The sequence below is a fragment of the Oncorhynchus mykiss genome, chromosome 22 (assembly GCF_057628025.1).
Source record: "Oncorhynchus mykiss isolate SJ-2025 chromosome 22, ASM5762802v1, whole genome shotgun sequence".
Lineage (NCBI taxonomy): Eukaryota > Metazoa > Chordata > Actinopteri > Salmoniformes > Salmonidae > Oncorhynchus > Oncorhynchus mykiss.
Genome location: NC_143043.1, coordinates 44271960 through 44287446, shown reverse-complemented (window position 1 = coordinate 44287446; position 15487 = coordinate 44271960). Strand labels below are relative to the sequence as shown.

The 15487-nt window shown below is 54.4% G+C and overlaps 1 protein-coding gene across 1 annotated transcript in view; it reads left to right on the top strand.

Moving 5' to 3' along the window:
- The window catches only part of klf7b (Kruppel-like factor 7b), a 139685-nt gene that overhangs the window by 111929 nt on the left and 12269 nt on the right, over nucleotides 1–15487 (top strand). Inside the window, exon 3 of the mRNA XM_021579706.3 lies at nucleotides 8928–9051. Within this exon, the coding sequence (XP_021435381.1) occupies nucleotides 8928–9051 (124 nt within the window). The remainder of the gene's footprint in view (nucleotides 1–8927; nucleotides 9052–15487) is intronic.

The window sequence follows — 15487 nt, the reverse complement described above, 5'->3', positions numbered from 1 at the left end:
GAGGGAGTGATATGGTAATTGCCAGATGATTGATAGACTGACAGGTCTAAATGGAGTCTCCGTGCTAATTCAGCCATATCTGCTGCAGCCTGGAGTATCCACCGCTGCCCTCCCTGTGAACCAGAGAGAGAGAGAGAGAGAAGTCCCAGGCTAACATGGCCTCTGCTTAGCATTAGTCGTAGCTCCAGCATCAGTGTTAGTTCCGCTAATCCTTCTCCTGAGGCCTGCTGTTGACTCGGCAGGTTTCATGGCTGCCACGCGCTACAGCGCTAGCGATGCTAATCAGCAAGGCGTTTCGTTCGCCCCTTCCTTCTTTCCCACCACCAAAATGGGAGGAGGGAAAGGGGGGGGGGGGGTGAGTGAGGGATAGAAGAGAAAACAACAGCAGCATGCTGCCTATAGATGTGTAGCTCCGGCCCTGGTATGTCCATTACAAGACAAGAGCAGTGCAGTACAGGGATGGAATTCACCCAATTCCCTTCTTTGGTTATGATGTCCATACATCAGGACACACAGGGAGGGAGATTCAGATTAGTGCATTAGACGCTGTTTTTATCTCCATTTCAAATCATTTCTGGGTAGCAATGTAAGTACCTTACTGTGATTTGTTTTCAATTAAAAAGAGCAAAAGAGCAATTTATCAAGTAATATTTTTGCTAGGGCTGTCTGGGAGTGGTCTGAGTGGGTAGGCGAAAACTGAAAACTAGCCGTTATTGGCAGAGAGGTTTGGAACTCAAACAGCTCTTACACTGAAAGGGCATTATCATAATTTTGTATCATTTCACAGTATTATTCCAACCTCATAGTGTAGTAAATACACATAAAACACAGGTCAAATGTGTTTTTGAGTCCACTGGGCCTGGGAGCCGAGCTGCATGGGGTTGACATCAATAGCAGCTTCGGTTCAGACAGTCCATAAGGACACACACAGCCTTTCACTGAGGTATAATAACCATAGAATTAGAACGTCCATACGTCTGTTTGGAATTCCCCTCAACCACGCCCACAAATTGGGGGAAACAAACATTATTTCTTATTGACCCCCATTGTAAAAGACCCAACTTCGTCATCGATTTTGGGGAAATATGTATTTTGGGGAAATTGTGTTGTTCAATGTACATGTAACCAGGTACTGTTCACACATAGGGAAATAGAGCCTGAGAGAAAACCCAGTGACTTCAGGCTATTCGGCGTGTGAGAGTGGGAAATCTGAGGACCTGGTGTCCAAGTAGGCTACACGTATCTACGCGTGAGGAAAACATTTCATCACATGTAAGACATTTAACTTGTTTAGTTTACTTTGTTTGAACCTACACTCACTACTTGTATAGCTGTATAGTCTGTTTGTGTTGTTGGTCTTGGCTAGCTTAATGTTCTGGTCGGTAACTAGCTAGCGCTCACTCACATGGCTGCTAGGACCGTCATGAAAAGGGGAATACTGGAATCCCTACAATATGAAGTGTTTCTATGTAGTGAGAACACTTGAGAGCAGGCAATGTTGAAAAGTCATCTTTAGACTTGTTGTACTTGTAATTGACTAAAACAAGCCGACAACAAGAAAATTGCATTTGAAAAAGGTCACGGATTTGCTGTGGGCCAATGGGGTAACCGTAGGTTACCATGGGTTGTTTTCCCCACAGGCAGGAAACCGACAGGAACTGTTCTAGTCAGAACAGAAAACCACCCAACACTTCCCTACGTTCACTCCTCTGGTGTTGGGAATATGATGGTTTGTTTTAGAGAGATGGGAGCTGCTGCATGGATGAAACTCTAGGAAATGGGCCAGTCTGTCTGCTGTAACTTCAGCTGAGAGCTGAGAGATCATAATAGGCCCTACGCTCTATCTCCAGTTGACTGTGGAAATGTAATTAACTGCAGAACACAGGCACCTGTGATGGTGGTGGGAGGGGGTGATGAGGCAGAGGGGGTGCGTTGCTAGGAGACCATATCAGAAACAGGCGAGAGGAGAGTCCGTAATTGGCTGATTATTTGCAGCTCCTGGTACCAGTCTCAGCCTGTTTCAACAAAGTGCTGCCCATTCCAACTACCCCTGCCCCTAACACCAGCCACCCCTCAAATCCAGCTTCCCCCCCACCCCCAAGAAAACCTCCCACCCACCCAAACCTGCTCTCTTTTTGGGGGGATTTGGGTTGCCTGGCAACTGTATTAGACTCATCCAGAGCAGAGCCATAATTGGTCGGTGGTGCTGAGTGTCCATGGCTGGCGGATTCAGCCGGCTCCACTTTTCTCTCTCTCTCTCGTAGTCTCTCTCTCTCTCTCCTCTCTCTCTCTCTCTCTCTCTCGCAGTCTCTCTCTCTCTCGCAGTCTCGCTCTCTCTCGTAGTCTCTCTCTCTCTCTCTCTCTCTCGCAGTCGCGCTCTCTCTCGTAGTCTCTCTCTCTCTCTCGCAGTCTCTCTCTCTCTCGTAGTCTCTCTCTCTCGCAGTCTCGCTCTCTCTCGTAGTCTCTCTCTCTCTCTCTCTCTCTTGTAGTCTCTCTCTCTCTCTCTCTCTCGCAGTCTCTCTCTCTCTCTCTCTCTCTCGCAGTCTCTCTCTCTCTCGTAGTCTCTCTCTCTCTCTCTCTCTCGCAGTCTCGCTCTCTCTCTCTCTCGCAGTCTCTCTCTCTCGTAGTCTCTCTCTCTCTCTCTGTCTCTCTCTCTCGCAGTCTCTCTCTCTCTCTCTCTCGCAGTCTCTCTCTCTCTCTCTCTCTCTCTCTGTCTCTCTCTCTCTCTCTCTCTCTCTCTCTCTCTCTCTCTCTCACTCTCTCTCTCTCTCTCACTCACACACACACACACACACACACAAACTCTCTCTCGCTCTCTCTCTTTCTCACACAAACTCTCTCTCTCTCTGCCGGTTACTAGGCGACTCCATCATGCATCCTCGCTTCACAGAGTTATAATTGGCTGGCATAGCGGTTGCCGTGGCACCGTGGTGGTGGGTCCAAGCCGGCCCTGCTTCATTCTGTCAAGTCTGGAGAGGAGGAGAAGGGAGGGAGGGAGGGAGGGAGGGAGGGAGGGAGGGAGGGAGGGAGGGAGGGAGGGAGGGAGGGAGGGAGGGAGGGAGGGAGGGAGGGAGGGGAAATGCGAAGGGGAGGTGCTGATGGCAGTGGAGAGGAGGAGAGGAATAGGAGCGTTGGCCAATTACTGGGGAAGGGGTGTGAAACGTTTACTGTCTCGCACCTGTGGCCCAAGACTCTCCAAAATGACAGAGAGCGGTCCTTGATGACTGACTGCTTGCCTGTCTGTCTGCCTTTCTGCCTGTCTCTGTCTGTCTGCCTGCCTGTCTCCCTGCCTGTCTCTATCCCTGCCTGTCTGTCTCTATCCCTCCCTGCCTACCTGCCTGCCTCTATCCCTCCCTGCCTGCCTCTATCCCTCTCTGCCTGCCTCTATCCCTCCCTGCCTGCCTACCTCTATCCCTCCCTGCCTGCCTGTCCCTATCCAACCCTCCCTGCCTGCCTCTATCCCTCCCTGCCTGCCTGCCTGCCTCGATCCCTCCCTCCCTGCCTGCCTCTATCCCTCACTCCCTCCCTGCCTGTCTCTATCCCTCCCTGCCTGCCTCTATCCCTCTCTGCCTGCCTCTATCCCTCCCTGCCTGCCTACCTCTATCCCTCCCTGCCTGCCTGTCCCTATCCAACCCTCCCTGCCTGCCTCTATCCCTCCCTGCCTGCCTGCCTGCCTCGATCCCTCCCTCCCTGCCTGCCTCTATCCCTCACTCCCTCCCTGCCTGTCTCTATCCCTCCCTGCCTGCCTCTATCCCTCCCCGCCTGCCTGTCTCTATCCATCCCTGCCTGCCTGTCTCTATCCCTCCCTGCCTGCCTGTCTCTATCTCTCCCTGCCTGCCTGTCTCTATCCCTCCCTGCCTGCCTGTCTCTATCCCTCCCTGCCTGCCTGTCTCTATCCCTCCCTGCCTGTCTCCATCTCTCCCTCCCTGCCTGTCTCTATCCCTCCCTGCCTGCCTGCCTCTATCCCTCCCTGCCTGCCTGTCTCTATCCCTCCCTGCCTGTCTCTATCCCTCCCTGCCTGCCTGCCTCTATCCCTCCCTGCCTGCCTGTCTCTATCCCTCCCTGCCTGCCTGTCTCTATCCCTCCCTGCCTGCCTGTCTCTATCCCTCCCTGCCTACCTGCCTCTATCCCTCCCTGCCTGCCTGTCTCTATCCCTCCCTGCCTACCTGCCTAACAGGTTCTCATGACAAGGCAACACTGTCTGGGGGTATGATCTGCTATAGCTTTTACACAGTGGAAGAGAATGGGCAAATAAAAAGCCTCAGGTCTTTTGGCAAAATGTTTCTGAGTGTATCAAGGGGCAGAGGCAGATGTGTTGCGTTCATATGTTCACCCCAGAGGTAGAGGAGTGTGTTAAGTGGAATCTGGCTGTAAAGTGGTGTGTTGCTGATTCAGTGCTGAGGTGTTGCGTTCATATGTTCACCCCAGAGGTAGAGGAGTGTGTTAAGTGGAATCTGGCTGTAAAGTGGTGTGTTGCTGATTCAGTGCTGAGGTGTTGCGTTCATATGTTCACCCCAGAGGTAGAGGAGTGTGTTAAGTGGAATCTGGCTGTAAAGTGGTGTGTTGCTGATTCAGTGCTGAGGTGTTGCGTTCATATGTTCACCCCAGAGGTAGAGGAGTGTGTTAAGTGGAATCTGGCTGTAAAGTGGTGTGTTGCTGATTCAGTGCTGAGGTGTTGCGTTCATATGTTCACCCCAGAGGTAGAGGAGTGTGTTAAGTGGAATCTGGCTGTAAAGTGGTGTGTTGCTGATTCAGTGCTGAGGTGTTGCGTTCATATGTTCACCCCAGAGGTAGAGGAGTGTGTTAAGTGGAATCTGGCTGTAAAGTGGTGTGTTGCTGATTCAGTGCTGAGGTGTTGCGTTCATATGTTCACCCCAGAGGTAGAGGAGTGTGTTAAGTGGAATCTGGCTGTAAAGTGGTGTGTTGCTGATTCAGTGCTGAGGTGTTGCCGTCTCTCTGGCTTCGTCTGAAATGCCATCCTATTTCCTATATAGTGCACTACGCATTGGGCTCTGATCAAAAGTAGTGCACTAATATAGGGAATAGGGTGCCATTTTGGATGCACACTCTTGCTCTAACAGCAGCCAGTACAGGGTCATGACCCAGTACCCAGAATGCCCTCTACTGATTTGAATAATATTTAAAACACCGAAAGGAAAGCACAGCGGATGATCCTGAGGTGTTTCTACCCTGAAATCTGTGTCACACTTCCACAATCTCACCACAGACAATGGATGAAATAATATCTCAAAAGAAACGGAATGAGAAAAGAGATTGGGAAATAAAAAGGGATTTGAGGGACCACTCACAGTCCAGGTGCCTCTTGTATTCCCATCTCATCTTACAACATGGAGGATGGGGGGGGGGGGAACGTGCGTTGCATCATCTCACATCACTCCGTTCCCCTCCTCCGCCACGTCATCTTTTACTTCCTGTTGCGTCATCGTGCTCGCAGCAGATTCCACAGTGCTCTGAGACGATGGCAAACAAAACTGCAGCATCCTTTACCGTCTGCTGCTGGGGTTGCCTCAGATTGACTTTTGGCAATGAAATCACTGACATTTCTACTGCTTATCAACACCTTTTGTTGCAGGTGTTTTGTAGCAGAATTGGCTTAAATGACTTCGATCAACATATGCAGTACTCTACACAGTACATTGCTGCCAATCAGCAGAATGTGTTTCACCATGCACATTTCCAAAGTTTATTCTTTAGGTCTACTGGAGGAAATGAGAACACACTTTTCCATTTAGTTTGGGGATTAAAAGGAAAAGCTCCTCGGTGTGATTCTGAGCATCACCAGAGCTGTGTTATGTAGAATACCATCTCCACCTCCATCCCCACCTCCATTCACCTCCATTCATCTCCATTCACCTCCATTCACCTCCATTCATCTCCATTCACCTCCATTCACCTCCATCCCCACCTCCATTCATCTCCATTCACCTCCATTCACCTCCATTCATCTCCATTCACCTCCATTCACCTCCATTCACCTCCATTCATCTCCATTCACCTCCATTCATCTCCATTCACCTCCATTCACCTCCATTCACCTCCATTCATCTCCATTCACCTCCATTCACACCTCCATTCACCTCCATTCACCTCCATTCATCTCCATTCACCTCCATTCATCTCCATTCACCTCCATTCACCTCCAGCCCCACCTCCATTCACCTCCAGCCCCACCTCCATTCACCTCCATTCACCTCCATTCACCTCCATTCACCTCCATTCATCTCCATTCACCTCCATTCATCTCCATCCCCACCTCCATTCACCTCCATTCACCTCCATTCATCTCCATTCACCTCCATTCACCTCCATCCCCACCTCCATTCATCTCCATTCACCTCCATTCACCTCCATTCACCTCCATCCCCACCTCCATTCACCTCCATTCACCTCCATTCACCTCCATTCACCTCCATTCATCTCCATTCACCTCCATCCCCACCTCCATTCATCTCTATTCACCTCCATTCACCTCCATCCCCACCTCCATTCATCTCCATTCACCTCCATTCACCTCCATTCATCTCCATTCACCTCCATTCACCTCCATTCACCTCCATCCCCACCTCCATTTCCCTCCATTCATCTCCATTCACCTCCATTCACCTCCATCCCCACCTCCATTTCCCTCCATTCATCTCCATTCACCTCCATTCACCTCCATTCATCTCCATTCACCTCCATTCACCTCCATCCCCACCTCCATTCACCTCCATTCACCACCATCCCCACCTCCATTCACCTCCATTCACCACCATTCACCTCCATTCATCTCCATTCACATCCATCCCCACCTCCATTCACCTCCATTCACCACCATTCACCTCCATTCATCTCCATTCACCACCATCCCCACCTCCATTCACCTCCATTCACCTCCATTCATCTCCATTCACCTCCATTCACCTCCATCCCCACCTCCATTTCCCTCCATTCATCTCCATTCACCTCCATTCACCTCCATTCATCTCCATTCACTTCCATTCACCTCCATCCCCACCTCCATTCACCTCCATTCACCACCATCCCCACTTCCATTCACCTCCATTCATCTCCATTCACCTCCATTCACCACCATTCACCTCCATTCATCTCCATTCACCTCCATTCACCTCCATTCACCTCCATTCATCTCCATTCACCTCCATTCACCTCCATCCCCACCTCCATTCACTTCCATTCACTACCATTCACCTCCATTCACCTCCATTCACCCCTCCACAAACAGCCTATCTGACAGTATAGGGACCCCCCTCACCTCACCCTCTACTTCCTCTGTCTCCCATAGGGACCCTCCTCTCTCCTCACCCTCTACTTCCTTTGTCTCCCATAGGGACTCTCCTCACCCTCTACTTCCTCTGTCTCCCATAGGGACTCTCCTCACCCTCTACTTCCTCTGTTTCCCATAGGGACCCTCTTCTCTCCTCACCCTCTATGTCCTCTGTCTCCCATAGGGACCCTCCTCTCTCCTCACCCTCTACTTCCTCTGTCTCCCATAGGGACTCTCCTCACCCTCTACTTCCTCTGTCTCCCATAGGGACCCTCTCCTCTCCTCACCCTCTACTTCCTCTGTCTCCCATAGGGACTCTCCTCACCCTCTACTTCCTCTGTCTCCCATAGGGACTCTCCTCACCCTCTACTTCCTCTGTCTCCCATAGGGACTCTCCTCACCCTCTACTTCCTCTGTCTCCCATAGGGACTCTCCTCACCCTCTACTTCCTCTGTCTCCCATAGGGACTCTCCTCTCTCCTCACCCTCTACTTCCTCTGTCTCCCATAGGGACTCTCCTCACCCTCTACTTCCTCTGTCTCCCATAGGGACCCTCTCCTCTCCTCACCCTCTACTTCCTCTGTCTCCCATAGGGACTCTCCTCACCCCCTACTTCCTCTGTCTCCCATAGGGACTCTCCTCTCTCCTCACCCTCTACTTCCTGTCTCCCATAGGGACTCTCCTCACCCTCTACTTCCTCTGTCTCCCATAGTCACTCTCCTCACCCTCTACTTCCTCTGTCTCCCACTGTCGCGTGTGATTTGGACATACCACTGCTCTCCCGATTGAGCCGCTTAGATTTCACTTTATGGCACTTTAGTCTAGTTAGGAAGATTGGTAGACATGGTGATCAGGGGAGACGGTGGCAGCTGGCTGACTGGAAGTACGGTATTACTTCCCATTAAGCCTCATTAAGACCCCAATTATCGTTACCACCCCCGGATCTGAATCAACCACGGCGGCAGCACTAGGGCAGGTGCCACCCCAAAACCTTCCCCGAATTTAGTCCCCTCCCACCAGGCCCATTCGAACACAGCCAGCCTGGTCCCCAGGAGGGGTACCTCAGGGTCCGGATCCCCCCCCCCCCCCTCCGCACCCTGCTGCACCCGCCTTTCACATCCCAAAAGGGTTGTTTTTTTTACCAGGGAGATAAATATACAGCATGTGAACAATAGATATCTCCCTCTCCCATCTGTTTAACTGGGGAGAAATTCATTAGAATTTCAGATCTCTCCGCAGGGGGTCAGGGAGCAGCGAGGAGAGGAGGATGAGGGGGGCAGAGAAAATAATAAAAAAATGTTTTGTTTTTCACAGTGATTTTAGTTTTAGGATTCTGAATTAATACAGGTTTGCTGAAAGACTTCATTTAGAGAACTCTCTGAGTTTCAGGCTGACTGACTGACATGATTGGTTGATGTAAAACCCTGTGGTAAATGAGCCTGGGTGTGTTATCCTGGTCTGGGTAACTACGGTAACACAGGTACATTAACTAGCTGGGAGGAGCTCATCTGTCGCCTGCTTGGTGATGTTGTAGCAGTTTACATCTCACTATTCCCACCTTAAAACAGGTAAATAAGTGTTGTATTTAGGTCACAGCTGTTTAAAATGTGACGTGTTCTTTTGTCTGTCTGTCTTGTCAGGTGAGAAGCCGTACAAGTGCTCCTGGGAGGGCTGTGAGTGGCGTTTCGCCCGGAGCGATGAGTTGACAAGGCACTATCGTAAACACACCGGGGCCAAACCATTCAAGTGTAACCACTGTGACAGGTATGTCCCACACACGCCAACATCAATTGCACACACACACTTTGCATGTCACCGACCCAATGGTATAGAAGTGACAGCAGATAGGACATGATCTGCATGTGACAGAGAAATGATCTATCTCAAACAAACTCTCGTCACACACAAGTACATCAATACACTGTGCACTACAGTAACCACGTGTACATTGATGGTGGAAGGGGGGAGTTAGCCGTATATAATGTAAAGCGCTTTGAGCCGTAGAAAAATATTTACTACATAAAGTCTCTGCTGTAATGTCCCCTCGGACAGCCCCAATCCCAGTGGCAGCTCTCTGCTGTAATGTCCCCTCGGACAGCCCCAATCCCAGTGGCAGCTCTCTGCTGTAATGTCCCCTCGGACAGCCCCAATCCCAGTGGCAGCTCTCTGCTGTAATGTCCCCTCGGACAGCCCCAATCCCAGTGGCAGCTCTCTGCTGTAATGTCCCCTCGGACAGCCCCAATCCCAGTGGCAGCTCTCTGCTGTAATGTCCCCTCGGACAGCCCCAATCCCAGTGGCAGCTCTCTGCTGTAATGTCCCCTCGGACAGCCCCAATCCCAGTGGCAGCTCTCTGCTGTAATGTCCCCTCGGACAGCCCCAATCCCAGTGGCAGCGCTCTGCTGTAATGTCCCCTCGGACAGCCCCAATCCCAGTGGCAGCTCTCTGCTGTAATGTCCCCTCGGACAGCCCCAATCCCAGTGGCAGCTCTCTGCTGTAATGTCCCCTCGGACAGCCCCAATCCCAGTGGCAGCTCTCTGCTGTAATGTCCCCTCGGACAGCCCCAATCCCAGTGGCAGCTCTCTGCTGTAATGTCCCCTCGGACAGCCCCAATCCCAGTGGCAGCTCTCTGCTGTAATGTCCCCTCGGACAGCCCCAATCCCAGTGGCAGCTCTCTGCTGTAATGTCCCCTCGGACAGCCCCAATCCCAGTGGCAGCTCTCTGCTGTAATGTCCCCTCGGACAGCCCCAATCCCAGTGGCAGCTCTCTGCTGTAATGTCCCCTCGGACAGCCCCAATCCCAGTGGCAGCTCTCTGCTGTAATGTCCCCTCGGACAGCCCCAATCCCAGTGGCAGCTCTCTGCTGTAATGTCCCCTCGGACAGCCCCAATCCCAGTGGCAGCTCTCTGCTGTAATGTCCCCTCGGACAGCCCCAATCCCAGTGGCAGCTCTCTGCTGTAATGTCCCCTCGGACAGCCCCAATCCCAGTGGCAGCTCTCTGCTGTAATGTCCCCTCGGACAGCCCCAATCCCAGTGGCAGCTCTCTGCTGTAATGTCCCCTCGGACAGCCCCAATCCCAGTGGCAGCTCTCTGCTGTAATGTCCCCTCGGACAGCCCCAATCCCAGTGGCAGCGCTCTGCTGTAATGTCCCCTCGGACAGCCCCAATCCCAGTGGCAGCTCTCTGCTGTAATGTCCCCTCGGACAGCCCCAATCCCAGTGGCAGCTCTCTGCTGTAATGTCCCCTCGGACAGCCCCAATCCCAGTGGCAGCTCTCTGCTGTAATGTCCCCTCGGACAGCCCCAATCCCAGTGGCAGCTCTCTGCTGTAATGTCCCCTCGGACAGCCCCAATCCCAGTGGCAGCTCTCTGCTGTAATGTCCCCTCGGACAGCCCCAATCCCAGTGGCAGCTCTCTGCTGTAATGTCCCCTCGGACAGCCCCAATCCCAGTGGCAGCTCTCTGCTGTAATGTCCCCTCGGACAGCCCCAATCCCAGTGGCAGCTCTCTGCTGTAATGTCCCCTCGGACAGCCCCAATCCCAGTGGCAGCTCTCTGCTGTAATGTCCCCTCGGACAGCCCCAATCCCAGTGGCAGCGCTCTGCTGTAATGTCCCCTCGGACAGCCCCAATCCCAGTGGCAGCTCTCTGCTGTAATGTCCCCTCGGACAGCCCCAATCCCAGTGGCAGCTCTCTGCTGTAATGTCCCCTCGGACAGCCCCAATCCCAGTGGCAGCTCTCTGCTGTAATGTCCCCTCGGACAGCCCCAATCCCAGTGGCAGCTCTCTGCTGTAATGTCCCCTCGGACAGCCCCAATCCCAGTGGCAGCTCTCTGCTGTAATGTCCCCTCGGACAGCCCCAATCCCAGTGGCAGCTCTCTGCTGTAATGTCCCCTCGGACAGCCCCAATCCCAGTGGCAGCTCTCTGCTGTAATGTCCCCTCGGACAGCCCCAATCCCAGTGGCAGCTCTCTGCTGTAATGTCCCCTCGGACAGCCCCAATCCCAGTGGCAGCGCTCTGCTGTAATGTCCCCTCGGACAGCCCCAATCCCAGTGGCAGCTCTCTGCTGTAATGTCCCCTCGGACAGCCCCAATCCCAGTGGCAGCGCTCTGCTGTCATGTCCCCTCGGACAGCTGTCCCCTCGGACAGCCCCAATCCCAGTGGCAGCTCTCTGCTGTAATGTCCCCTCGGACAGCCCCAATCCCAGTGGCAGCGCTCTGCTGTAATGTCCCCTCGGACAGCCCCAATCCCAGTGGCAGCTCTCTGCTGTAATGTCCCCTCGGACAGCCCCAATCCCAGTGGCAGCTCTCTGCTGTAATGTCCCCTCGGACAGCCCCAATCCCAGTGGCAGCACTCTGCTGTAATGTCCCCTCGGACAGCCCCAATCCCAGTGGCAGCTCTCTGCTGTAATGTCCCCTCGGACAGCCCCAATCCCAGTGGCAGCTCTCTGCTGTAATGTCCCCTCGGACAGCCCCAATCCCAGTGGCAGCTCTCTGCTGTAATGTCCCCTCGGACAGCCCCAATCCCAGTGGCAGCTCTCTGCTGTAATGTCCCCTCGGACAGCCCCAATCCCAGTGGCAGCTCTCTGCTGTAATGTCCCCTCGGACAGCCCCAATCCCAGTGGCAGCTCTCTGCTGTAATGTCCCCTCGGACAGCCCCAATCCCAGTGGCAGCTCTCTGCTGTAATGTCCCCTCGTACAGCCCCAATCCCAGTGGCAGCTCTCTGCTGTAATGTCCCCTCGGACAGCCCCAATCCCAGTGGCAGCGCTCTGCTGTAATGTCCCCTCGGACAGCCCCAATCCCAGTGGCAGCACTCTGCTGTAATGTCCCCTCGGACAGCCCCAATCCCAGTGGCAGCACTCTGCTGTAATGTCCCCTCGGACAGCCCCAATCCCAGTGGCAGCGCTCTGCTGTAATGTCCCCTCGGACAGCCCCAATCCCAGTGGCAGCGCTCTGCTGTAATGTCCCCTCGGACAGCCCCAATCCCAGTGGCAGCTCTCTGCTGTAATGTCCCCTCGGACAGCCCCAATCCCAGTGGCAGCTCTCTGCTGTAATGTCCCCTCGGACAGCCCCAATCCCAGTGGCAGCACTCTGCTGTAATGTCCCCTCGGACAGCCCCAATCCCAGTGGCAGCTCTCTGCTGTAATGTCCCCTCGGACAGCCCCAATCCCAGTGGCAGCTCTCTGCTGTAATGTCCCCTCGGACAGCCCCAATCCCAGTGGCAGCTCTCTGCTGTAATGTCCCCTCGGACAGCCCCAATCCCAGTGGCAGCTCTCTGCTGTAATGTCCCCTCGGACAGCCCCAATCCCAGTGGCAGCTCTCTGCTGTAATGTCCCCTCGGACAGCCCCAATCCCAGTGGCAGCTCTCTGCTGTAATGTCCCCTCGGACAGCCCCAATCCCAGTGGCAGCTCTCTGCTGTAATGTCCCCTCGGACAGCCCCAATCCCAGTGGCAGCTCTCTGCTGTAATGTCCCCTCGGACAGCCCCAATCCCAGTGGCAGCTCTCTGCTGTAATGTCCCCTCGGACAGCCCCAATCCCAGTGGCAGCTCTCTGCTGTAATGTCCCCTCGGACAGCCCCAATCCCAGTGGCAGCTCTCTGCTGTAATGTCCCCTCGGACAGCCCCAATCCCAGTGGCAGCGCTCTGCTGTAATGTCCCCTCGGACAGCCCCAATCCCAGTGGCAGCTCTCTGCTGTAATGTCCCCTCGGACAGCCCCAATCCCAGTGGCAGCTCTCTGCTGTAATGTCCCCTCGGACAGCCCCAATCCCAGTGGCAGCTCTCTGCTGTAATGTCCCCTCGGACAGCCCCAATCCCAGTGGCAGCTCTCTGCTGTAATGTCCCCTCGGACAGCCCCAATCCCAGTGGCAGCACTCTGCTGTAATGTCCCCTCGGACAGCCCCAATCCCAGTGGCAGCTCTCTGCTGTAATGTCCCCTCGGACAGCCCCAATCCCAGTGGCAGCTCTCTGCTGTAATGTCCCCTCGGACAGCCCCAATCCCAGTGGCAGCTCTCTGCTGTAATGTCCCCTCGGACAGCCCCAATCCCAGTGGCAGCTCTCTGCTGTAATGTCCCCTCGGACAGCCCCAATCCCAGTGGCAGCTCTCTGCTGTAATGTCCCCTCGGACAGCCCCAATCCCAGTGGCAGCTCTCTGCTGTAATGTCCCCTCGGACAGCCCCAATCCCAGTGGCAGCTCTCTGCTGTAATGTCCCCTCGGACAGCCCCAATCCCAGTGGCAGCTCTCTGCTGTAATGTCCCCTCGGACAGCCCCAATCCCAGTGGCAGCTCTCTGCTGTAATGTCCCCTCGGACAGCCCCAATCCCAGTGGCAGCTCTCTGCTGTAATGTCCCCTCGGACAGCCCCAATCCCAGTGGCAGCTCTCTGCTGTAATGTCCCCTCGGACAGCCCCAATCCCAGTGGCAGCTCTCTGCTGTAATGTCCCCTCGGACAGCCCCAATCCCAGTGGCAGCGCTCTGCTGTAATGTCCCCTCGGACAGCCCCAATCCCAGTGGCAGCTCTCTGCTGTAATGTCCCCTCGGACAGCCCCAATCCCAGTGGCAGCTCTCTGCTGTAATGTCCCCTCGGACAGCCCCAATCCCAGTGGCAGCTCTCTGCTGTAATGTCCCCTCGGACAGCCCCAATCCCAGTGGCAGCTCTCTGCTGTAATGTCCCCTCGGACAGCCCCAATCCCAGTGGCAGCTCTCTGCTGTAATGTCCCCTCGGACAGCCCCAATCCCAGTGGCAGCTCTCTGCTGTAATGTCCCCTCGGACAGCCCCAATCCCAGTGGCAGCGCTCTGCTGTAATGTCCCCTCGGACAGCCCCAATCCCAGTGGCAGCTCTCTGCTGTAATGTCCCCTCGGACAGCCCCAATCCCAGTGGCAGCTCTCTGCTGTAATGTCCCCTCGGACAGCCCCAATCCCAGTGGCAGCACTCTGCTGTAATGTCCCCTCGGACAGCCCCAATCCCAGTGGCAGCTCTCTGCTGTAATGTCCCCTCGGACAGCCCCAATCCCAGTGGCAGCGCTCTGCTGTAATGTCCCCTCGGACAGCCCCAATCCCAGTGGCAGCTCTCTGCTGTAATGTCCCCTCGGACAGCCCCAATCCCAGTGGCAGCACTCTGCTGTAATGTCCCCTCGGACAGCCCCAATCCCAGTGGCAGCGCTCTCCCACTCTGTCTCCGTTTCCCTCTCTGTCTTCCTCTGTCTCCCTCTCTGTCTCCCTCTCTGTCTCCCACTCTGTCTCCGTTTCCCTCTCTGTCTTCCTCTGTCTCCCTCTCTGTCTTCCTCTGTCTCCCTCTGTCTCCGTTTCCCTCTCTGTCTTCCTCTGTCTCCCTCTCTGTCTTCCTCTGTCTCCCACTCTGTCTCCGTTTCCCTCTCTGTCTTCCTCTGTCTCCCTCTCTGTCTTCCTCTGTCTCCCACTCTGTCTCCGTTTCCCTCTCTGTCTTCCTCTGTCTCCCTCTGTCTCCGTTTCCCTCTCTGTCTTCCTCTGTCTCCCTCTCTGTCCTCCTCTGTCTCCCACTCTGTCTCCGTTTCCCTCTCTGTCTTCCTCTGTCTCCCTCTGTCTCCGTTTCCCTCTCTGTCTTCCTCTGTCTCCCTCTCTGTCTTCCTCTGTCTCCCTCTCTGTCTTCCTCTGTTTCCGTTTCCCTCTCTGTCTTCCTCTGTCTCCCTCTGTCTCTGTTTCCCTCTCTGTCTTCCTCTGTCTCCGTTTCCCTCTCTGTCTCCCACTCTGTCTCCGTTTCCCTCTCTGTCTTCCTCTGTCTCCCTCTCTGTCTTCCTCTGTTTCCGTTTCCCTCTCTGTCTTCCTCTGTCTCCCTCTGTCTCCGTTTCCCTCTCTGTCTTCCTCTGTCTCCCTCTCTGTCTTCCTCTGTCTCCCACTCTGTCTCCGTTTCCCTCTCTGTCTTCCTCTGTCTCCCTCTCTGTCTTCCTCTGTCTCCCACTCTGTTTCCGTTTCCCTCTCTGTCTTCCTCTGTCTCCCTCTGTCTCCGTTTCCCTCTCTGTCTTCCTCTGTCTCCCTCTCTGTCTTCCTCTGTCTCCCACTCTGTCTCCGTTTCCCTCTCTGTCTTCCTCTGTCTCCCTCTCTGTCTTCCTCTGTCTCCCACTCTGTCTCCGTTTCCCTCTCTGTCTTCCTCTGTCTCCCACTCTGTCTTCCTCTGTCTCCCACTCTGTCTCCGTTTCCCTCTCTGTCTTCCTCTGTCTCCCACTCTGTCGTCCTCT